This window comes from Dermacentor variabilis, unplaced genomic scaffold, assembly GCF_050947875.1.
Source record: "Dermacentor variabilis isolate Ectoservices unplaced genomic scaffold, ASM5094787v1 scaffold_18, whole genome shotgun sequence".
In the NCBI taxonomy this organism is placed as follows: Eukaryota; Metazoa; Arthropoda; class Arachnida; order Ixodida; family Ixodidae; genus Dermacentor; species Dermacentor variabilis.
Window position 1 is genome coordinate 2,550,850 of NW_027460346.1, and position 24,140 is coordinate 2,574,989.

Genomic DNA, 24,140 nt, shown 5'->3' on the forward strand with positions numbered 1-24,140 from the left:
GTAGCAAGAATACCAGCAAGCATAGCGGCAGCCGAATCGTGACCTACCAAGCCGAATCGTAGCCTACGAGAAGTATCGTATTTTGCTTGCAAAATTCACCCTGAATTTCAAATTTTTACAAGCACAATTAATTGAGCCTCAGACTGTCATGCTTAATAAAGCCCCTTAAACTTCGTAAAGTAGTGACGCTCTCCTCCTCCTCGTTTCTCCTCTCTTTCACGCTCCCTCCTCGACCGTGGCGCCGCCTACACTGCTCGAGCATAGCAACGGCGCCAACATGCGCTCCTCGCCACTCCATAGACGCATCTCTCACCGCACCAGTCATCCGCAGCAAGTCGCACGGCCGCGTGCCCGAACCACTCATTTTTCCGCCTCATTCATTCCTCGAGCAGCTAAAGACTGGAACGGCCTTCCTGCTGACATTGTTAGCATCAGTTGCCCGTCTTCATTCCTACAGCGTGTGATTGATCACTTTGAATATAACTTATGAAGTGTACCAAATGTGGAACTTATGTTAAACCCACCCCTTATGTAATACCCCCTCCGGGGGTCTTTAAGGACAATAAGCTGAACTGAACTGAACTGAGCTTCTCGACCAAAAATGGCGCTGATGCACGACGCGAGGGCCCACGTGATGCTATTACGCCAATAGCGACACGGCGTCGGCCTCGGCCAAAGCGCGCGAGGAGGAGGCGGCATTCTTCAAAGCGTGGCAGTACTTTACGAAGTTTAAGGGGCTTTAATGCTTAAGCCTCCGCCTTCGAGGCTGCACCGTTGTTACGAATCCCTGTAAAGGGTGCAGCACCGCACTAAGTATGACGATATGGCAGAGCCAGCTATAAAGGAAAAAAATCAAGCCGAACTCATTCTTAAGGCCGGGCTACATGGAGCGTTTTTCAAGACGAATTTCGCACAGCAGAAAACACCGTGGCGGCGTGACGCCCAACTTCCGCTGGCCGGAGATACATGGAGCGAAAAAGCGGCGAGTGCCGCCTCAGTGTGGCCAGACAAGGCAAAACTGCTTTAGTCAACGTGAAATGCACACATAAAGTTTATATACCTTTGCTCTTTCGTTACAGCAACAAAATATAAAATAAAAACCCTAAAACTTAGTCTAAAGCTCCTTCAATTGCATTTAATAATGTATCAGTATATTTTGTGCCTATTTAGCGGAGAGATTGCGTTGGAAATAAGCGGTATGGCCGCGCTGTGCGTAATCGGAAAAGATTGACGTACAGACGTGTCTCCGTCTTTATAATCTTTATAATCTTCATAATCGACCTTTCCACTATGCTACAATATGGAACGCTTCTGCACCGCACAGATAAGCTTATCGTTAAATTCCACGCGAGCTGCCTCGAAGTCATGGCCATGTCGCCAACACAAAATGCCAAGACCGCGAACAGAGAAGCGCGCGCGCGAGAAGCATGTGCCGGCGAGGAATGGGGAAGTGACGGAAGCGTCGGTCAGTGAGCCATGATTGGCTGCCCTTGCTGGCCCCTTTCGGCAGCGTCCGACGACGCGCGTCAAATATCTGGCGGGTCCTGATCTGCAGCGGCGGGCGTATTTCGCGACGCCGGGCGTCGAATGTGCGCCGTCGGGCGGAGATCGCAGACTTGCCACCGTAGAAACGCTCCATGTATCCCGGCCTTTAGGAGATGTTTATCGCCGTTAACGGGATTAGCACTCAAGTGGTGGTGCACATGTAATTTAGGCCTGGTGAGGAAGACTCGCATGGGTTCAGCATCGGGCAGCTGTGAGCGGTGAATGGCTTCGAGTATGATGGAGCGCTGCTCCCGGTTGGTGATCGAGGCGCATCGCGGAGCAGTACTCTCGTAGGCGGACATGACGCCGTCGCGAGTCTTTACCTTGTCTAGCGAGTGCCGCTTGGTAACCTATCGCCATTGTTTTGATACCGCGTGATGTGGTTTAAAGGTTAAGGGGGATAACTGAAAGATTCACTGTCGAAACGCGAAGTGGCATCATACTTTATGCCTTGTCTTATTGCAAGTACATGTACCATGTTATCTGTATCTAACGGTAACATCAAGTAGAACCTTGGTTTGAGATTGTTAGTGAGTCATATTTAAGGAAATTTACGCCGCAAACTATATGCGCACCGAGAACACGTACGACCGCTCGGGCACCATCCTTTTGTGTGTGTTCTCTGTCCGCGCCTGGCTTGCGCGGTACATTTCCTTGAAGGTAACGCCGGTTCGTTTTATGATCTAATGTTTGCTCCGTAAAGAGAGAAAGCATTTATTTTCTGAAACCACCTGTGCAGGGTTCTTCTTTTCCATGTTTATCGCTACCCCTCGCCCAACACACTTTTAACGTGTTTGACGAGGAATGACCTGAGCATCTGGGCCCGTATCCAGAAAAGCCTTTTACGTTAGAATTTTCGCTAGAGGAAATTCTAGTCAACTCCGATGGCGGACATATTATTAGCGAGACCTGCCAGCCAATGGCAAAAAAAAAAAAAACACCTGCGAACGAAACGCTTCGTGGAAGGCCCCTGTTTCGGTCTTTATCCTACTCTCCCAAACTGCTGAGGCGCGTACTGGCTGGCAGCGCACGTAATGTTTTTCTTTAGGATGCTTGTTGTCCGGATAGTGCCCACAGTGGCTGATCATGGTTGTTACGTGTTTGCTGCATCTTCAGTGCAGGTAGTATGGTGTTGGTAGCGATAACGAATGAGACGAGAGAAACTCGCCCAAATTTCAGTTCTTATAGAGAAGGGAGACCTAAGTCACAGCGATATGAAGCCAACAGATAATAACGCCAAGGAAAACGTAGGGGAAATTATGTTATTTTAATTGAAATATAGAAATGATGATAAGGTTAAAAAAAATGCAAGTAGACGAAAAAAACAACTTGCCGCCGGTGGGAGCCAAACTTTCATTAAGTTTTGGGCCATGCAAGCACGTAGTGTTGTTCTTGGGCTCATTTGACACTTGTCTGAGTGCTATGCGTTGCTCTTTTAGCTCCAAGTATTGGTCGTCTTCAGACCATTGTGTGGCGATTCCCGGCGGTTCCTTAATTCTCTCAGGCAACGCTGCCCACGACCATGTTGGTGCTTATCAGCTGGTGGCCTACCATGATATCAATTCCAGCTTTACTGTTTGGATTGCTTTGAATCGTCGGTAACGCGGTTTCTATGGTTCTTTTTTTTTGTGTAGTTCCTGATAAGTGCTTGAGTATTCGTTCATTTTGCGCAATCTTCTCTGGACTTCGCGGCAATGCTCTTTTGACTATATTGACCTCGTTTCTAGGACGCTTACATACGGTGCTCTTTCATGATGTTGCGTTAGCTTATTTCGGGCCTATTATTGCTGCGCTATATCCTGTGTTGCAATCGTAGCCGCCATCCGTGTAGTAGACGTGTTGATTCGTACTGCCATTGTCTTATCAATTCGATACTTTTTATTTCCCCTCTTGTTGCGTGGTTCTATATACTTCTGGCTTAGGCATGTGAGAGCCATAAAAGACATGCCCCGCCCCTATGCCTGCTTAGAGGGGGCGCAAATGGACTCTACAGGCGTTAGTTTCATGTCCTGGAAATGTATTCCATATGGTTGCACGAGAGCAGCATCCCGACTACGGTGACCCCGAGTTGTTAATGCTTAGTGCCTTGAAAAGCGCTTCCTTCGACGTTTCTTTCGAGTTGCATAGGAAGATGCGAATTATTCGTGTCCTTATTTGTGCTATAAGGAGACAAAACACTTTTTGCACAACAGCGTAGCACATTTACATTGGTGGGTTTTTTTTCGTCCTGTGCATGCCTATAATTCCTTGGTATTGGTTTCGCTTTATTGGTTCTTCGGATCGTGTCCCCCAAAATGCCCCCTTACGTGTACAGCCGTGGCACCCTGTCAGGAGGCAGTTTCATAACACGACGTCAGATTCGCCAGTTTATTCCAATTAAGGGTCCACACGCATTGCCCTTTCTCTAACGAGTATCAGTTGCTGCTATGCTCACGCTCTCGAAGATCGTGCTATTCGCACCCTCGTCCTCTCAGTCTCGAGGATCGATTACTTGCGGAGTTTGAAACCTCGACAGGAACGCAGTGCGGGCGTTTACACTATTTGGCGCGCGGTATTTGGAACAATTCGTGAACAGACTGCTCGTCCGCTCGGCTCGAGTGCGGTCGACAGCTCCGTAACGCAGCACGAGTCGCGCATCGAACTTGGTACGATTTCTTTATTGAGCACAGACAAAAGTGTATAAAAAGTTGAGGGAAAAAAGGTGAAATGTAGAGAGAAAAAAAGCGGACAAACACATACACACACACACAAAAAAAAAAAGGAGCTTCGAACTCTTGGGGCATCCAGGCGGCCTCAAGTGCGGCTCCACGAGCCTCGCCGGCCTCCTCTCCTTCCCCGTCGGCCGCCGCCGCCGCTGTTCCAGAAGAATCGGCTACCGCCGCTCCAAGCTCGGTTGTCCCAATCTTCGAGCTCGCCCCAGTCCCCGCGACCGTCCCGGTCGGAGGCCCGGCTGCCCATGCGGCTGGAGCCGCCGCCCCGGCCGCCACCGCCGCGCCAGTAGGCTCGTTCTCCTGGCCAGCTGTTCCTTCCCCAGCCTCGACCACCGCGGCTCGTGGAAGAATCGCTGTCTCCGCGGCTGTCCCGGGACTGCCGGCCGTGGTAGTGGCTGTCTTCTGGGGAAATGCAGGCGATGCACGAACGTTTAAAGAGTTCAAATGCTTTCGTTTCGCACTCGGTTCGAGAGTTTCGATCACTTCGACCCGTCGACGAATATGCGATGCTATACCGCGGTTGTTGGAGCCTACCTGGTCCATGCGCGTGCACTCCATCGGCCGCCTCCAGTGCCCTTGTAAGTGTGGTGGCGTTTCACTTAATGCTCACTCAGAAGTTGGCCAGTAGTGCGTTGTCATACACAGATAACTTTCTTCCCCCCACGTTTCTTCCCCGCATTTTTTTCTTATTTATATAGCACTATTCAGCGTTAGCTTCGGTATTCGAAGCACGTATTTTTTAACAGTCGTATTAATTTGATTCGAACGTGCTCACCGCTGCCCTAAAACATTGTAACCTTAAACGGTAAAATGTGCGCACTAAATAAAGGCAAGAACCTCACCGGCTTGAGACAAAAATATACAGAAAGAGTGAACGAACATATACACACACACATTATGCGTAAAGGTAGCATCGATGTTCTCAAAACTTGCAGGGGTAATGTGCAGTTCAGCGCTAGGCGTAATGTTATACATGCTGTAACATGACGCCTATGTAGCTATCGGCGCTGTCGCATCGTTGGCTCCTGTAAATTTGTTTTGATTGATGCAAATTTTAGCCTCACAGTACGTTAAGCTTAGCATTATTTCCGGCATTGCTACCTACAAAAATAAAAATGTGCACGTTTGTAGAAATCGCTGCGTCTAGAGTGCACTAAGCAATGATTGATTTTTATGAGAGGAGATATATTTTATTGTCGCAACACATTTCCAATTTAAAAGTAAAACTGCAAATTTTTGCAGTTTAAAGGAAACGAGCGCTCAAATAGCGATAGCGTTAGTTTGAACGTCTTGAGCCCTTTTAGCGACACCGAATTTTAACATGAGTCTGAGTAAAGCTTGCGGGAGTCAATAACTGCGGCGCCAGGTGCATGTTACAGCATGTACGACATGACACATGGCACGGACGTGTAAATTGATCGACGCTACTTTTTGGCCTGACGAGTACTTGCGATGGTGTAACACAGTAAGCCCGCGTTGCTCTTGTTATTTATAGCTATAAAAATTCGAAATTTCAAAATTGCGCGTATGACCTGCTGCGCGTTTAGGCAGCGGCCAGCAGGTTGCTAAAAGCCAACGCCAAGGGGTTGTTTGGGTTCTACCTTCTTTCTGGAGTTCCTTCACAAGGCTCAATCGGATCGGATGACCGTCTATGGTGTGGCACCCAGGCTTTTGAAGGGCTCGCTTGAGGTCGTCTGTAGAGTTGAAGCACAGTCTGGCGAAGCTGGGCGAAAGAAAGACACGAAGCGTCGCTTTAGCAGATATACCTAGCAAAAAAAGTTGCCACGTTTACGAAGCTCATAAGCCGAGCTGCCTGGCAATGGTGCGCGTACTGTCTAAACAATGCTTAGTTTGCTCTGTAATTGACGCGAGACTTCTCCAGAGGTTTACGTTTACAGCTCTACATGGCACTGTAGCCTTGGACCTGCTCTTCCTGTAGACCGGTATGCATACCAGTTATATTCCTGAGAACCGAAGATAGCCGAACGACACACGTTAACTTCCCCCGCACACATGCGCCCGCAATCCATATCGCTTAATCGATTATCTTATTTAAGCTAAAGTAACGATCGGAGAGATCATAGCAGAATTAAACTACTGAACAGAGAAGGCTTGCAGGAAGCTGCATTTAATATGCGAACAGGTGTGATTGCGGGAAGAAATTTAACATCAAACTACACAAGCACTGTCGGGTGATTTCAGAGTTGAAGAAATGGTAAACTGGGGGGTGGGGGGCAGCAGTTTTACACATCAGCGCGCATCCTCGTGGAATCAAGCTATGACTCAATGCAGCCATGGGATTGCATTAGGCAATATAACATGGAGAGATAAAGGACCGATAAAGAAACCAACAAATGCGCTCTACGCACCCCTCTAGCACGGTTGTTGTCGCGTTTGTTCGATTGCCCGTTGGAAGCGTTCCGTGTTTTTCAGCTGCCTGAACGACGTCCTTGCATGACACCGAGGCCACCGTACGCAACAGTGTTATGGCCAGTTTACATTAGCGGTAGCTAGGTGGCATTGCGGTGTCGCGTGCATCGTGTTTAATTTATTGCGAGCGCACGGAGACTGTAATTAGTGATCTTTCCAAGTAGAGTTGAGCAATCTGGGGTTACAAGCATGCAGAAGCGGCGCCGGTTTATTGGAGTTAAGTTACATATGCAAAACTTCCTTGACGAGAGTCACCTGCGCCATGTGTTACTGGCCCTCTGGAATGACCCGGGGCGATATTTTCGATCACTTTCAGGGATACGATCACTTTCGCGAGGATCACACGTAGGGGCTGACAGCATTCTGCGGCTGACACGTCGAAGTAACGCTTAACTGATAAATGAAAAAAAAAATGATGCCGTGCTCTCACGCCGCCTAAGCAGCGGAGGAAACGGATTCGCATGTCGCAATTGCTTTGCGAGTTAATGAGCGCAAAGTAAAAACAACAACAACAACAACAACGAAAACGAACACTCGAAAACGCACCTTACAAGATACAATTCCTAGAAGAATAAAGCATTTGTCTCGTTACAATAACACCCTATGGCCAGCTCGCGCGGAAAGAGAAGGACGACGGGTCATCACCGATTGTTCCGTGGTTCTTTTGCTATTGCACGCAGAAGCGTAATTCGCCAGCGTGCATATAAAATGTTCCTATCTTAAGAGATCGTCCCTGGCCAGTCGCCTCCTCTAACGTTGCTCGTTGTCGCGACAGGCCGGTTTCTCTCCGAACCACTGCAGTGAAACGCATTGCGTGTCCACGCCTGGGCGATGGGGCTCGCATCGCTCACCCATGCTTGAGCACTTGGACGCGAGAGCAAGGGAACTGCTGTTTGAGGCGGGCCACGGTGCAATTGACGGGCAGCCGGAACAGGTCGAGCATGTTGGCCAGCGTCGTCTGCTTGCGCGTGGTGCACTTCTCCACCCGCACGACCTTCCCCTTGCCGACCGCTTTCTCGATGACCTTCAGGTTGGCTGCAGCCGTCTCTGGGTCGGTGTACCGCACAAACGCCTTCCTGCGGCGACCATCGAGACACGGCGAACGTGTTGACGCGCCACGCAGGAGACGATACGCTCCATTTGCGCCACCCCCGACCATCCGAGGCCGAACTTTTTTCGTTCGTAAGTGCTATTTGCCATCGGCTGGTTGCCTTCGCTCATAGTATGTCCAGCATCAGGACTGGCTGGAATTTGCTCTTAGGAGCAATTTTAGCGTAAGTACTTTTTTTGTGAATACACGCTCTGTGTCTTAAAGAGGGTGGTGCGGGAGAATGGAGGGCAGGAAGGTTGCGAAATGCTGAGTTCGGGTGAGCGCAGTGCGACCGCCTCAAATCGCGACAAACGCTGTCAAGAAGAAGAAGAGGGAACGCGACATGAGCATCTTTAAATGCTTACGAGAGTGCCCTTGGCCGTGAAGCTGGCGAACCTCGGGATGTTCCGTAGTTTTGAAATTTCCTGTAAATAGTTCAGAGGATTCTGTAATTGCGCCATGGCCACTAGTATAAACACACACTCAGGAGCAGAATCACGGCGCCGGTTCACGCGTATAGGACAGATTCCCGAATACCGCCCGTGTGCTGGTGGTTACCCCCCGAGGACAACCGTGTCACGGACGAACGAGCACCCGCCATGGTGGCGTACAGTGGCTATGGCATTGCGCTGCTAAGCTCGCGGTCGCGGGATCGAATCCCGGCCGCGGCGGCCGCATTTCACTGGGGGCGCTTCTCCAAGAAGCGGATCGTAAGCGAGAACGAGCCGCATACAAACGCCCAGTCACCGAATCGTTGGGGTCGTTAAAATCAATAGCGAGTGCAGTGGTCTATGACAAACTATGCCTGCGAATAGAATGCTTTAGGCGTGCTCTTTGACATACACTTTGTGATAAAGCGGAAGCCCTATAATTGTGGGCGCGGACAGGGAGGACCAAACACTTATAACTATGCAGTGCCCGTATTTACGAACTATAGTTCGTGTACGCTAGAGCACTCCACAAGAATATGCAACGGTGAATCACGAGAGCTTTTGGGAATTTGATCCTATCTTTCTTGACGCTGTCGTCCCTGCACTTATGCCAACATATCACTTTTTTTTTAATGGTTCTCGCAAGCACCATGCACCCGAACTATGTTCGCAGTGTCGAGTTCTCGAACCGGTTATTAGTCTGTTATTCTTAGTTCAACTGCGCAAGCAGGTCTGATGAACGCAGTCTCGAGTATGCCGCGAAACCAATTAAATATTACACTCAGCTGCAAATGGAGCTGCCAGGGCGCGTTGTCTACATGGAACGCGAGGTTTATGCAGGGCGTCCTAGCTAACTTTATCCAGAGTTTTAAAATGTGCAAATGCCACGTAGCTGGACAGAGCCAAGGTAATGTTTTCATTCGCTTGGAGATACTCAGATTATCTTTTTTTTTGCATTCCGCCTAATTACGTAATTAGTCTTAATTATGTAATCAATTTCTCAAATATTATAAATTAGATGAAAAGTGTCGATGTAAAAATTGTAGAGTGACATGAAAAGCTCCCGATACAGCTTTCTGTTGCTCGAAACGTGCTACATAAGTGTTTTTCCAAGCGTGCGAGAAGCCCGCGATTACACGCTAACTGCCTCGAGATGCCAGTCGCGCGGCAAAACGTGGCCCGTGTACTTTTGACAAACGGTGTACATAAAGCGTGCCAGCCGACTCACTTTCCTTTGAAGACAAGCTTGATGATGTCGCCAGAGAGTTCGGTGATGTCGACAGAACGTGCCGAGGGAGTCATGGTAATTGCCAGGCTGCAGCTGTCCCTCTTTTCTGTATCGGAACGGATGAAGGAAATGGCCGCGATCGCCACGTGAAATGCAGACACGCTAATGGGGCAGTCAAAACCACGGGGGCCGCCGAAGCGGCCGAGTTTACCGCAGTATCGCTACGGCACCGCCTCTGCAAGCTAGTGGGCCTCGGCTCTATCGCGCCGTTGCCGTATACCTTTTATGAGAACGACCGTATGCGCCACAACATCCACATCCTATAAAGCCCATATGAAATCTACGACATGCTTATTTCTGTATTGGATTCCCTACCACCCACAATTTTTATCGGATTATGAGATATTGGGGTTTGTGTGGCACACTTTTTTTTTACAAAATTTTGTTATTACATAACCCATTTTATGGCCCAATGTCGTTACTTCGCAACTGCTGCAGCAAGGACATGGGACAAAGAGGACAGAGCTTTTAATGAATGAAAATACAGCCGCTACTCTGACAGTACACGTTATTATCGTAGTATATATGACAATTTGCTGGCAGAATGCAAGAACGCTTGTCTGCCGCATTTCGGATGACGGCAAAAAGAAAAAAAAAATTGGTCGCGGAAACTAATCCGGAAACGGCAACTATACGGTGTCCTTCATTAGCCCACTGCGCAGTTTCGAATGTTAAACGCATCGCTAACGCTAATAGCACCACTATTCGATGCTCATTCTGCACTATCGAAGTTACTACAGTGCGTAAGAATAGGCAGCGAGCTAACGGGCGCTGCCTCGCAGTATAGGTGTTGCAGCGGCACTGCACAACAAATTGACACGAAACACACTCACCGTGACTGTCGATGTAGTGGTCTGGCACGTAATCTGCAAATGGGTTGGACAAACACCGCGAAGGACGAGAAAAGCTGGAGCCGCTTAGAACCACGTTTAAAGTACAGCAGGTGGAAATTTGGTCACGAGTGACAAATTGACCCAAACAAAAACGAAACAACAACAACAACAAAACAACAACAACAACAACAACAACAACAACAACAAAACCTCGGCGACACTGTCATCCAACCTTTTGTTTCAAAGCTACAGTGGCGCCTTTTTCACCCGTAGGGCGAACCCAGTTTCTCTGGAAGGGGCCCTGAACCACACCTCGGGCTTGGGGAAAAAAAAACAGACCACGGCTAGCATACGCTGCTGCGGACACCTCAGCGAAATTTTGCAGTTGAGCCCGGCGCGCGTATCTCGCAGGCGGAGCGCGAAGTCACCTCTCTTTCTCAAACGCTCTCTTCAACAGAAGCCTGCTCCTCGCTCTCTTCTGGACGATTTATTTCGTCATAAAGCGGATTCACATACGCGGCTGCTATTGCTAAATAGCCGACATCAATCAAGTATGGTGTCTGGATCAGTGCGCCTCTTCCTACTATTACTGTGCGTTACTGTGCCCAGGCTGAAGTATAATGGAAAATATGCCTTCAAGTTTCGAGAATTACTCACGCTCGACCGCGGCCGCCCGCGTAGGAACTATACTTTGACTACTCATCGGTGTCGTAGCCGTTGGGTCTCGCTAATTCCGACTAGTTTTGAACACTCAACCTGTACCTCGAACCACGCGAAATTTAAGACTGCATGCCCATGGTAGAGTGTATAAGCGCGACTGGACGAGGACGAAGAAAGAAACAGATACACAGACACAGCGCATCACTGAAGTGAAGCGCTGTGTCTTCTCTCTGTAATGATCGAACAATGGACAGCGCATCAATATGCGGAAGCTGGATGTGGCTACTATCCATCGGTCAAATTAGCGCAGGACAAAGCCGGCCCGTACCACGTAGCACAGCCAGACCGGAGCATATGAGCGCGCACTCTAGCCCTATCGTGCACAAAACAAACCAAGCGCAGCGTTTGCTTTGTCAGGGCCGCGATTTTGTAGCGATGCCTTTTACTGTTTGCCGTCTGCTACGCAGCGTAGATACCGCGACCGCGGCTGAGCGTACTGCGGCTCGCTGAGGACAACCACGTTTGGCGCGTTTGACTATGTTCGGCGCGTCGTAGGCGCCTAAATAGGAAATGGTGGCGGCTACGTGAACATCAAAAATCAAATCTGAACTGCGCGACACGGTGACGTTCGTTAGGCGGAGCGTTGTGGGTACGCCCCACTGCACCGTAGCCTTCGCAGTGCAAGGCATTGAAGAAGGAGCGGAAGCACCGCGAAGAGCATGTTTGATTGCCATTAACTCAGCTTCTGATGAACCCACTGAAGTACTTCTTTGCGGCAAAATATTTCTTAAATGGCCCAATTTAACTTCAAATGAATTTCTCCACTTGATAAAAAGGTGACTCAGGGCCCCTCGATAGAGTCAGACTGTGGGTCCATATTCGTGCACCGTAAAATAATTTACACCCTTAAATCGTGTGTGAAAATTTGTGTACCGTGATAAGTCACCATTTTGCTTTTTCTTGGTCTCGCGTCGCTCTGGTCTCGCTTTCAGAAACGTGCTGAAGACAAGGGAGGGGCAGGTGACTTTGGATGAGGTCCACTCATTAAAAAAAAGAATACCGGGACAAAGACTGCTCTTCCCAGCAGTATGGCATAAACAGTGGTGTATTTATTTGCCCTTGCACCACAGCTCTCGGGGACCTCGCACATCCTCCTTCCTCGGTAAGTACATGGCCAGTATTTTTCTAACGTGCTGTAATATCCCTTGCGTTTTCGCACAATTAACCAAGGTCCGGGAACGAAGGTTGCCCCGTGGCAAACAATGGGAGAACATGTCCCACAGAATGAACGCCTCGCAGAACTCAAGCCGGCACGCGGAACGAGTCAAGTTGGCACCACTGTATTTCAAACTACGTTTCACAGCATTATTTCAAATCGGATCACGGACCATACACGTTCCGATTCTATCATTGCACGACAAAGTTGGCCAAACCGGATGGGCGACGCTTACCCTCCAGCCTGAGATCCTCGGCATCATCAGCCTTGCGCCTGCTGCCCGACTGGGCCCACCTGCCGCTCCTCCTTGCAGTGGTCTCGCCTGCGCAACAAAACTAACAAATTCAACGAGGGACGGCGCATCGCAATGAAGAGCGTATGCAAAAGTCGTAAGCCAACACGAGCTGCAGCGCTCTTGTGGCCAGACCAAGCATCTGTTCCAGAGGTGGGAGAATACCAGCTTTTTTCGAACACGAATCGAATACGAACAGTAAGTATCGAATATCGCATCAAATATCTAATAGTCAAACGCAGACGCACGTATCTACAGCAGCAATATTCATTTCATGCTGATTGGGTACCACGCGTGTATCGACTAGTGCGAAGAGTCAACCATCCATACAGAAAACTCCAAATCGCCCATAACTCCCATATCCAGTAATCCGATATTAAACGTAGAATCCCATACGAAAACGCGCCTTTAATATACGTCATATGATGTTACTTGATGTAGTAGTTATGGGGAATACGGGTGTTTTCTCAGTACTGATATCAGAGACGAAGGAACAGCTTTTAAACACAAGATCACTAATTCTCACTAAAAAAACACTACGCGAACAGCCTTTCAATATCTTTAGAGCCTGGTACAAAACAAGCTTTCCAAGGATCAATGGCTGCTGTACGACTAGCTTCCCAATTATGCTAAATAAATAGTCGCTGAAATAAAAAAAATTATGGGGTTTTACGTGCCAAAACCACTTTCTGATTATGAGGCACGCCGTAGTGGGGGACTCCGGAAATGTGGACCACCTGGGGTTCTTTATCGTGCACCTGAATCTTAAGTACACAGGGTGTTTTTGCCCCACCGAAATGCGGTCGCCTTGGCGAGGATTCGATCCCGCGACCTCGTGCTTAGCAGCCCAACACCATAGCCACTAAGCAACCACGGCGGGTAGTCGCTGAAATAAGGTCAGCCGTAAACACATCTAAAACGACCTGTTGCAAGAAAAAAACATAACAGGTTGTAGCATAAAAGTTAAATCTGCTACACGACCAGATTGCCAAAAATTCTAAATATCGGATTACAAGCAAGATTTACAGGTTAAAGAATTCTGAGGTTTTACGTGCCAAAGCCACAATATGATTATGAGGCACGCCGTAGTGAGGGACTACGAATGAATTACGACCGCCCGGGGTTCTTTATCACGTATCCAATGCACGGCACACGTAAAATCTGAGGTTGACATGTAGGCTTCAGCCGCAAAACCGAAAACGAAAGCTTGCACTGTCCATTTTGCTTCTCCGTTGCTTCGAAATTGTCGTTGTCCAACTTCTGAAAATATTGCAATACTTTGTTTAGTAGGCGCGGAACAGTAATAAGGCTGACAGTCGATTGTTGCGAACTGTACGATTATCCGAATATTCGATAATACCTAATAGTTACTTTCCGAACACAAATATTTAGTGTGTAATGTGTTCGTTCAGTATTCGAAACTTTGAATATTCGCCCACCCCCAAGTTTCCCCTTGCGTGCGCGTCAAACGAATTTTCGTAACTGCGTGCGTCCAAAAGAATGCGGAGGCTCTGCTGAACAAAAGCGGAGAGCAATTTCTGAACCGCATTATAGGCGTTGTCGCGCGCTTAGGGTCTCACAATAATTTACTCCTGGGGGTTAGTTGGTCGATAGTTGAAACCGTTGCAGTGCAAATAAAAAATGGCTGTGGCATAGCTAAGGTTAAGCCCAGGATGCGAAGCATACTAGCCTTGATTTTAGTTGTTGAACCACTGTTTAGCCTGGTGAACTGCTGTTGCTTGGCTACATTTGGTTCGGCTAGACGAAGAAACAACTCATGCAGGCGAGCGCACGAGCTGAGACCCGGCTATGTAGCTACGCGGCCGCAAGCGAGCGCACGAGTTGAGCCTCCGCTTTTGCAGCTGTTATGACGTCATATGGGAGCTACGCGGCCGCGCGTGGCGCAGCAAGGAAGAGCGTGGTTGTGCGGCTAGCATGCTTTGCATAAAAAAAGATAACATAAGGCGGGACACCACGGGCGCTACGCGCAACACTTATTTATTACAATTCCTTTAAGAAAAAAGAAACTGCACAGAATAACGCGCATGCCCACAGGTTCATCACGGCAAAGAAACACCCAACAACCGAATCTCGCTTACGAATATATTATGCTTGGAGCCGTGATTGGGAGACATTTAAAGCGAGATGGGTCCTTTCATATCAAGAGGCCCGGACTGCGTCTATACAATACTGTGTGTCTATTTGAAAAGTAAAATTCTGCAATTTTTTTTTCTACGTAGTGATGAACCTGTACGCATGCGTATATTTAAAATTTTCCCGGTCTTCTATAGGGGGCTGTAGTAAATCCTTTGCGAGCGTAGCGCCAGCGGTGTTCGGTCTTCTGGGGCCGAATTCACAAACCTTCTCTTTCGTAAGTGCTCCTTGCGACTGGCCTTCACAAAAGATAGTCCAGCATCAGGATTGGCTGCATTTAGCTCTTGCAAGCAATTATAGCGTAAAAGGCTTCTGTGAACACGCCCTTGTGCATCGTGCCACTTTGAACATATACGCTCTGTTGCTTTTTCAAGCGATCGGGACGTCAGCAGTATCCAGCAAGCGTTGTCCGCCGTCCCTATATATACACAGTGCGGGAGGCCGGCATTATTTCTTGCCAACTACTTTCGGTATAGAACTTGACCGTCACGGTGGCTCAGGGGCTACGCGTTGCGTTTCAGTAAACTTAAACTGATAACCTAAACGTATACGGGCGGTTTTAATCCCTGGCGTCGCACGCTTAAATCAGCGCTGCGAAGTAGGAGAGCGCTGGCCGAGGTGCGATGCCGCAAAGCATGCCCGAGAAACGGCGTAAGCGGCCACGACGCCGGTTCACCTGCGTTTGCATCGTTTCCCCGCATTTCCTCGCTTTATCACACACGATACCAAGGCCTATGAATACAGGAGAGAGGCGGTCAACCCGTTCGATTGGTGAAGCACCGGAATGCCGTGAATCAAACGTGGCAGCGCCAGGAGAAGGAATGGCCGCCACGATGTTGACATCGTGGCGGCGCATCAGGCTCAGCGTCAGGTGCAATGATTATGCCAAGTGCGTTTTCTTGTTAGTATTCGGCTTGTCATTGCAAACGTTTCAGGTTCTTCCTTGTGCCTAATAAATACTGTGATGTAGGAAGGGTGAAGTCGCCAAAGAAATATCGCAGTCGATTTTGACAGGCTCAGCGAGCAATGTGTGAGCTTCTTGTCTATCCATCTAAAAAAAAAAAAAATTCTACGCACAGATTAAAACCCAGCAGCCCGAATTCGCGCCGTATAAATTCGCATAACGGTGCGTAAATGCGAGTTTTTCAGCGAGAAACAAATGGTGTGACGAGGGGAAGGAGGGGGTGGTACCAGTGCTCCCATCTATTGGCAGGCCGCATTATTCTGTATCCCGCAATCCTGCGCAGTGGAGCGCTTTGCTTTCAGATTCTGCGATGGCAAACTAAGTGCCGGAAGCGGAGTACTTCGCCTGCGCAGCATTGTAGCGAAGCACCGTCCGAAGAAGGATGCGCGCAGAAGCAGCGAGACTGACTGCCGGCTGCGACCACAGCTCGAACCGTCTCTACACTCGTCGCTCCTGGAACTTCGAAAGCGCTGCCAATATAGTTTATGTTCAGTAGCGTTTTGGAGCACCGAAGGAGACACCCAGGAAGTGCGAAATAAGATCTGTGACGCCTTATGAATTGCGGCCACAACGAAAGCTTCTAATTCAAAAAATTCGACGCTCGTGATAGCGTTCGTAAGAGCTGATGCTAGCTGACCATGATGCTGGACGCATATTTAGTAAAGGCGGCCGGTCAATCGCAAACAACACATAGAAGAACTTTTTTTAACATGGAACCTGGGGCGAAATTCACAAAGCTTTTCGTTTGTAAGGGCTGTTTTTCATTAGCTGATCGCTTTCGCTAATAATTTGGCAGAAATGCTTTTAGCGTAAGAATATGGGCCCCTGGTTTTGTTACGAGGAGCCGCTCCCATCAGACAAGCACTACGAACGGCTGTTAATCGGCGTCACACTGGACCCACACGTGCTATAAGTCCAGCCATCGTTTAGGGCCCAGAAAGTCGCTTAATCCGCAAACTCTTCCCAACTTTTTTTCGCGGACGTGCGGAAGACCCGTGTGAATTGAGCGAGTTGAATGGGCCCTTATAGCTATCAAAGGACCATCTTCTCGCTGTCGGGAAGAACGGCGCGTTACGTGGTGTCACCTACCGGACATTTCCCCCAGTCAACGTTCCGTTGGCTTACCACATTACCAGCGGCGGGTGAAAAAAACCGACAGAATATCCCGACCGGCCTGGTGCGAACCGCCTCGAAGAGGAAACGAAGGCCTCTCACCTGATTTGTCCTCCTCCTTGTAATACACTTGGTCGTCTTCCTCCTCGGCATCCAAGATCTCCAGGTCAGCTGAACCGTCATCGTCGTCGTCATCGTCGTCGTCGTCGTCGTCGTCTTCCTCCTCGTCCTCTTCGTCCTCTTCGTCTTCCTCATCGTCCAGGTCTTCTTCGTCCTCAACTTCGTCGTCACATTCCATGGCTATGGAAAAAGGGAAAGCCATGGCGAAAAAAAAAATCAATCAATCAATCTAACAAACAAACAAACAAACAAACAAACAAACAAACAAACAAACAAACAAACAAACAAACAAACAAACAAACAAACGAATTTTACGCTATATTATAAGCGGCAGAATTAACTGTGCTGCAGGGGACACTTGGGCCGAAGCAACGTAGGTTTTTGACGAGTCGTGAAAAGATGGTGCTTATGGGAACACGCGTACAGGAACACCCTTATGGGAACACGCTTATCGAAAGGCTTATGCTCCCCGTACAACTATTGCATTCCTTAATTCACCGACTTTCATAGCTAACAAACTCGAGGACTCGCGGGCGGTTGCGGCCATCGGATTTTCCGTAGGCTGAAAGGGCGAGAAATATGTCGCCGAGGGAAGAACGCCTTCCCGGCTATCAATGTCGGTGCTTGTGCGAATTGTGAGAAGGAGCTGTGCATTCACTTATGGTAAAGGAAAAAGCGAGCGGGGAAGGGCGCGGCTGAGGATATCGCTTGAGACAAGGCTCACCTGCGTATGAGGCTGCCTGCTTGGAACGCTTTGCTGTCGGGACGTCACCTACAACGAGGACAGAGAGAATGATTAGGCCGTGAGAAGCTAAGCCGCACTGATGGGCAGCGGTGCATTTTCATCGAGCAGCGCGTAACAGGCGCCCTATACTATAACCGACAAACGACACAAAATGAGCCGGTAACTTCAAAAACTTTATCTCGCCTGGAAAATAATTTCTATATACAACTCGCGGCTCACACGCTGCGAGTGGCGACGTCAGGCGCGAAGGCATGCATCGGGATCACATCTAAAGACGTGCTTTGAATACGGCCGCGCTAAGCGTCGGCCGCGAATTCCCTGCCTATTGAGCTCTCGCTTCGCGGCACGACACAATGCGGCTGAAATCGTGCAGGCCTGCTGCGTAAGAGGTGTGCGACTTGGACCTCTACTTGAACCGCGACAAAATTTTGAGCAAAACGTTGCCCGCGAAGTTGCGCCTGGCTGGAAACGCGAAGTACTTTCTATGGCGTAACTGTTTGACGTGCCGAGCACAGTACAGAACCTGCAACGCGATACTTGGCCATTCATGCGCAGCCATTCTGACGGAGACCTTTGCACTTGTAATTTTTCCCCCCCATGCACAATCGGTATCTTAGACGCGCCTACTGCGCTTCCTTGTTAGGAACACTGAACAATGGCGACGGGGTACGGCGCATGCATAAACTTCATCGCCATTGCCGTGTTTGAGAGCGGTCTAAGAGCTAATGGCTATTGACCATCACCTCGAGTTCAGTTTAGGCGCATCGAGGAAGGTTCACGTCCGGTTTCTAATGTCGAACTCTCGCGGTCCAAATTTTGCGGCACGCTATTCGGAATCACTGCCCCTCACTAGTGTCGCGTAGCTGAACGAGGTGGCGAACTGATCAAGCACGAACTACTCGGATGATGCACCTCTGTAGAAGCAGCAATAGCTCTAAAGTTTGCGTGGTTACATGTTCCGTTCATTGAACCTAAGCGACCGCGCGTTTCAGCATTGCGTGAAGTAAACAAAGGTAGAAAATTATAAAGAACGAAGGAAGGAAGAGGGAAATAAATAAATAAATAAATAAATAAATAAATAAATAAATAAATAAATAAATAAATAAATAAATAAAGTGAAAACGGCAAATGACGGGTCTGAGGTCTCCCTTTTCGCCTAGGATTTGGTTACTGCTCGAAACCACACATCAGTGAAAAAATAATTAAGCCACTACACGCTCGCGCTGCCACATCGTTCCGTAATATTGAATCCGAAGCACGTGTGTAGACGCAGCGACATGACGCAAGGAATCTAGGGCGAAATCTAGCAAGGCTTCATAATATTACATTCGACTCATTTCAGAGAGCTCTGGCGGTGCTACTAAAGTCGTTCAAATTTTAAATTCTCGGGTTTTACGTGCCAAAAGTCCGATCTGACTATGAGGCACGCCATATAGTGAGGAACACCGCACTAATTTTGACCACCGGGGTATCTCTAACGTGCCCCCCATGCACGGGACACGGTCGTTTTTCTTTTTTTTTTTTGCATTTTGCCCCCTTCGAAATCTACTAAAGTCGTGTAGGACAGCTTTAAAAACTGCACGACACGTAGCCTTCAAAAATGAATCGCCTGAAAATCGTTTTCTATATATATATATAAGCGGCCCTTGAAGCGAAATATGACCTCATTATTGCCAATACAAAATACGTGTGCTCAAAGTAAGGCCTAATTCTGGCCATACACGACCTATACCGTAGTTCTCCGAAACGAGATACTGCAAGTAAACCGAAAGAAACACGGAGTACACGACACGTGCAATCCCCAATTTTCGCGCTTCACCTTCACTACGTCATACAAACAAGGCCGTGTTTCTCTACCCTTACGAGTACCATAAGTATGCGAGTGACACGGTTCGCTCCGGAAGCAAACAAAAGCACTCGTCGAATTTGCCCGTGGATGTATCCGTCAAAGGTTTCGTAGTCATTGCGCAAGTGTAATATCTCTCGCTGAGCTCAGTCGCAAGGCTCCTGCAGCGCGGCGGACGATCCAAGAGAGCGAGGAGCGTTGCCTGCCTCAAATTGTGAAGCCTGTGAGCGATGAAAGTTCTACAGGGGATTCATGTATACTCCGCCCGATGGCAGGTCCGGTCAGGCGCTGTGGCTTCCAAACTTTTGACGCTAAATGTAATATGGGAACATGACGAAATTGAAAAAAAAAAACGAGCAACTAAATTACCAGAGCCCGCATTAAAAAAAAAGTTCTAAAAAGAATGTTCGTTAGCGCAAGTGTCGACCACCCGTGATGTTGGCATACTATAGCGAAAGCAGCCGGCTAATGGCAAATATTTTACAAAGAGCTTTGTGAATTAGGCATCAGTACAAAGCGAGCTGCGTAGCGCTTAGTTTGGGGTCCGTGTTCAGGCTGCGCTGTGCTGAAATTATTGCATTGCATATGAGCGGTCTAGCAAGCTTGTCTTTAGCCCCTAAGCCTGTGTCAAGTTGAGAAACCGCGTAGTTGCAACGCTGTGACCAAAAAAATCAGAGGCCGAATTCACGAAACTTTTCGTAAGTACTCTTCGCTAATATGTACAGCATTACGATTGCCTGGAATTCGCTCCATCGGACAATTATATGGGAAGCGCTTTTTGTAAATACGGGCCATTGATTAGTTTAAGTAAAATATTGTGAGCACGCTCGGAATTTCCGCTCTCCAGTGGGGGGCGCAGCGAAAACGCTTGGCACATAAACAGAGCTCAAGCTGAAATGCCAGCATAGCCTGCCTTGTAAGGCCCGATTCATTACACAATCATCCTGCTCGTCCCGTCACCGTCACGGCACCGTTTTACGTCAGAAGGGAGAGTTTCATCGCACTTTTCCCTTCAAAAACGGGACGCCGGCGACGTTGGGAGCATCGGCCAACGTCGCCAGCGTCCCGTTTTTCACAAGAAACCGGCGCGCCGCGCCGCACCGCAGCCGTGACTAAGTGCGTAAGGCGCCTCGCTCGGCTGCGGAAGATGCGTGGTTTGATCCCTACCGCCTGGCACCCACCGGTATATAAGGCGGGCACAAGTAGGCCCTCGGCCAGTCGTCCGGCTTTCTAGGGTTGCGTTGCTTGGGAAAGGTTCACACTGACCGCTGTACTTACTGTGCAAGAACTAAGAAACTGAGCAACACAACTCTCATAAGGTCAGCGGCGACGTTGGGAGCATCGGCCAACGTCGGCGGCGGCCTGTTTATCGCGAGAAACCGGCGAGGAAACGTTCTCCCCTGACGGAACTGGTTCCCTGCTGTTGCGGGACGGGTAGGGGCGGGGCGGGGCGGGGCGCTGCGGATGGTTGCTGTTTGAAGTAGGCCTAAGAGGAAACGTTCTCCCCTGACGGAACTGGTTCCCTGCTGTTGCGGGACGGGTAGGGGCGGGGCGGGGCGGGGCGCTGCGGATGGTTGCTGTTTGAAGTAGGCCTAAGAGGAAACGTTCTCCCCTGACGGAACTGGTTCCCTGCTGTTGCGGGACGGGTAGGGGCGGGGCGGGGCGGGGCGCTGCGGATGGTTGCTGTTTGAAGTAGGCCTAAGAGGAAACGTTCTCCCCTGACGGAACTGGTTCCCTGCTGTTGCGGGACGGGTAGGGGCGGGGCGGGGCGGGGCGCTGCGGATGGTTGCTGTTTGAAGTAGGCCTAAGAGGAAACGTTCTCCCCTGACGGAACTGGTTCCCTGCTGTTGCGGGACGGGTAGGGGCGGGGCGGGGCGGGGCGCTGCGGATGGTTGCTGTTTGAAGTAGGCCTAAGAGGAAACGTTCTCCCCTGACGGAACTGGTTCCCTGCTGTTGCGGGACGGGTAGGGGCGGGGCGGGGCGGGGCGGTGCGGATGGTTGCTGTTTGAAGTAGGCCTAAGAGGAAACGTTCTCCCCTGACGGAACTGGTTCCCTGCTGTTGCGGGACGGGTAGGGGCGGGGCGGGGCGGGGCGGTGCGGATGGTTGCTGTTTGAAGTAGGCCTAAGAGGAAACGTTCTCCCCTGACGGAACTGGTTCCCTGCTGTTGCGGGACGGGTAGGGGCGGGGCGGGGCGGGGCGGTGCGGATGGTTGCTGTTTGAAGTAGGCCTAAGAGGAAACGTTCTCCCCTGACGGAACTGGTTCCCTGCTGTTGCGGGACGGGTAGGGGCGGGGCGGGGCGGGGCGGTGCAGATGGTTGCTGTTTGAAGTAGGCCTAAAATCGTGCAACTGCGATGAAGGGTCACGTAACCGAAGTCCTAATCGCGTGGAACTACGATGAAGAGCCACGTAACCGAATTTCCACTTACCAAACGCCCGTTCGTCGTCCTCGTACTCATCGGCACGGGATAGCTTGTTGTCCCTGTCCACCGCAAGTTTCTCGGTCTGTTCGAGGGGAAAAAGGAAGAAAACGATCACGGTCACGAAGGCTGCTCGGTACCGCAAAGTAAACGCGACAAACGGTGAAGGCATGCCACACAAACAGCAGCTTACTCGCTCGCCAGAAGGGCCAGGTGCCGTTGTCTCAGTCGTCCCTTTAGAGGGCATCACGCTCAAGGCAGATAGGAGCCCCGGTGCTACGGTGCATCTGCGGTGACTGATGGCGGACGTATGCGACGGCAGCAGCTCACAAATGGAACCCGGGGGCTGCCCGGGGTGCGCGCTCACGAGCCAGCTGGTGACGCGGTCGGCCGCGATTGGTCGAGGCTGCAAGCCGACGAAGAAAACGAGGCGCACGCGTTGTGCTAAGCGCGCTCATTCTCAAAGGCCGCCGGTGAAGAAGAGGAAGCGAAGAAAAGTTTGCCGACAAAAAGTTTGCCCTACGCAGTTGGCAGGATGAAACAAGACACGAGAGAGAGAGAGAGAGAAAAAACGTTTATTCATCTAAATCAGTGAGAAAGCGTTCGTCTTTTTTCATCCAAGGCGGGTCGTCTCCTAAGTCGAGGTAGCCATTGGCCTTTTCTGTTTTCCTGGCCTGGTTCACCAGCTTGCGCTAGTCCTCCAAGTCCGGGGCCGCGAGCATGGCCTTCCACCATACTTAGCGGTCTTCTTCTTTGCTTTTGTCTTCGATTCTTGATTGAGATTCTTGATTGTTGGGTTCCGCAAGGTTTGGGCACACCATAATCATGAGACGGAGGGTGTCCGGCGCCCTGCAGGAGCGGCAAAGCAATGAGAATCGGGTTGGGTGCATTCCATGTATTACAATGCCGTGTATGTACGTACATAGGAGTTTGCTTAGAGACGCCGCAGAGCAACTGTCTCTTCTCTGGTTAGATAGGGGTGCGGCAAGGGGTACACCCTTCTTTCAAATTTGTAATGCTGCAGGATATCCGTATATTTCTTGGGAATATCCTCGGACCTCGTCGCCTTTCAGAACCCCTCTGGCAGGAAAGCCCGGCTTGTATGATATCGGGCTGTGGCATGTGCCGCTTGGCTTCCCGCCATTGACTAGTGACCAGAGGGCCCGATCACGTAGGTCTCGGGATCTTGCGTGTGCTGCGAGATTTCTTGCATGATTTTCAGAGCTTTGGCGGAAAGCATACCTTTTTGGAAATTACGATACGCGGATTACGAGTCGCTAAGTGTTATAGCATTTTCGGTTCATGTGGAGATGGCCAGTGCTATTGCCACCTCTTCGGCCGTGTCTGAATGTCTTGCGATAATCGTGGCAGCGGCCTTTTCTTCGCCTTTGGTATTAATGGGGGTTATTGCGGAACCAGGTATCCTTGAATACTCTGCCGCATCCGTGTATCTTGTGTGAGGGTCTGCAGAGAATTTCTTGTGGAATTGCGCGGTCAATTTTGACCATTACATATACTACATATATTTACGACGGCGCTGACAGATACGCCACTCCGCTCAAACAGAGGTCTACCGACACTGTAGGTGACAATTTCATCGTAGTATCGATGGAGGCGAAATGCGAAAACACCCGTGTACTTAGATTTAAGTGCACGTTAAAGAACACCAGGTGGTCCAAATTCCCGGAGTCGCCCCCTACAACGTGCCTCATAATCAGATCGTGGGTTTGGCTCGTGAAACCTCATAATCTAATCTAATCATCGTAGTAGACGGCGCCCTGCGCGTGTCTGGCTATGCGGGAGCACCTGCGAATAATCACGTTCGTCTATAGTCTTTGCTTCTTAGCACGCCTCTGCTTTGACACAATCTCCGCATGCCAGGTACACGCGAATTTAGCAATATTTTCGAACTTAAACTATGGCTATACATACGTCCCAAAGCCACACTCTAGCTATGAGAGGCCGTGGCGCGACTATCCGGTGTAATCCTTACCACTTTGGGTGTTTAAGCCTGTACCCAATTTTGAATACGCCTTTGCATTACGCACCCGTCGCGGTATCTTACTGGCTATGAGGTTAATGACGCTGCGGAGATCATGGTCCAGGTCTTCATCCCAGCCGCAGCAGCTATAGTCAAAATGTCAATATAGTCAAAATTGATCCGGAGTCCCCCACTACGGCGTTACTCATAATCAGCCGGGTTTTAGATCCGCAACATGTATACGCGTAGTGCGCCACTTATAGAAGTGTCACTGATGGTCACCTAGCGGACTCTTTCGAAAG

The 24,140-nt window shown here is 49.7% G+C and overlaps 1 protein-coding gene across 2 annotated transcripts; it reads right to left on the bottom strand.

The window, feature by feature from the left end:
• Nucleotides 1-4,181: 4,181 nt before the first annotated feature.
• LOC142568387 (uncharacterized) lies at nucleotides 4,182-22,166 on the bottom strand. 2 transcript variants are annotated; one of them, XM_075678386.1, is made up of 11 exons: nucleotides 22,051-22,166; nucleotides 21,867-21,942; nucleotides 17,572-17,619; nucleotides 16,830-17,027; nucleotides 12,440-12,526; nucleotides 10,329-10,361; nucleotides 9,436-9,541; nucleotides 8,142-8,201; nucleotides 7,538-7,762; nucleotides 5,858-5,979; nucleotides 4,182-4,655 (listed from the first exon to the last, which is right to left on the bottom strand). In XM_075678386.1, the coding sequence occupies exons 1-11, from the start codon at nucleotides 22,102-22,104 to the stop codon at nucleotides 4,339-4,341; spliced, it is 1,326 nt and encodes a 441-aa protein (XP_075534501.1). In that variant the 5' UTR covers nucleotides 22,105-22,166; the 3' UTR covers nucleotides 4,182-4,338. The 2 variants fall into 2 exon arrangements, with proteins under 2 accessions (XP_075534501.1, XP_075534500.1); XM_075678385.1 differs by having other exon boundaries at nucleotides 4,182-4,658.
• Nucleotides 22,167-24,140: the final 1,974 nt, after the last annotated feature.

What these genes read in the sequence shown, in the direction of transcription:
- LOC142568387 (XM_075678385.1), bottom strand. Translation starts at nt 22,104, where the DNA reads ATGCCCTCTAAAGGGACGACTGAGACAACGGCACCTGGCCCTTCTGGC. An exon ending in GGACGACGAACGGGCGTTTG is followed by an intron (nt 17,620 to 21,866) that starts GTAAGTGGAAAT and finishes TCCTCGTTGTAG; the next exon opens with GTGACGTCCCGACAGCAAAG. An exon ending in CGAGGATCTCAGGCTGGAGG is followed by an intron (nt 10,362 to 12,439) that starts GTAAGCGTCGCC and finishes ACCCATTTGCAG; the next exon opens with ATTACGTGCCAGACCACTAC.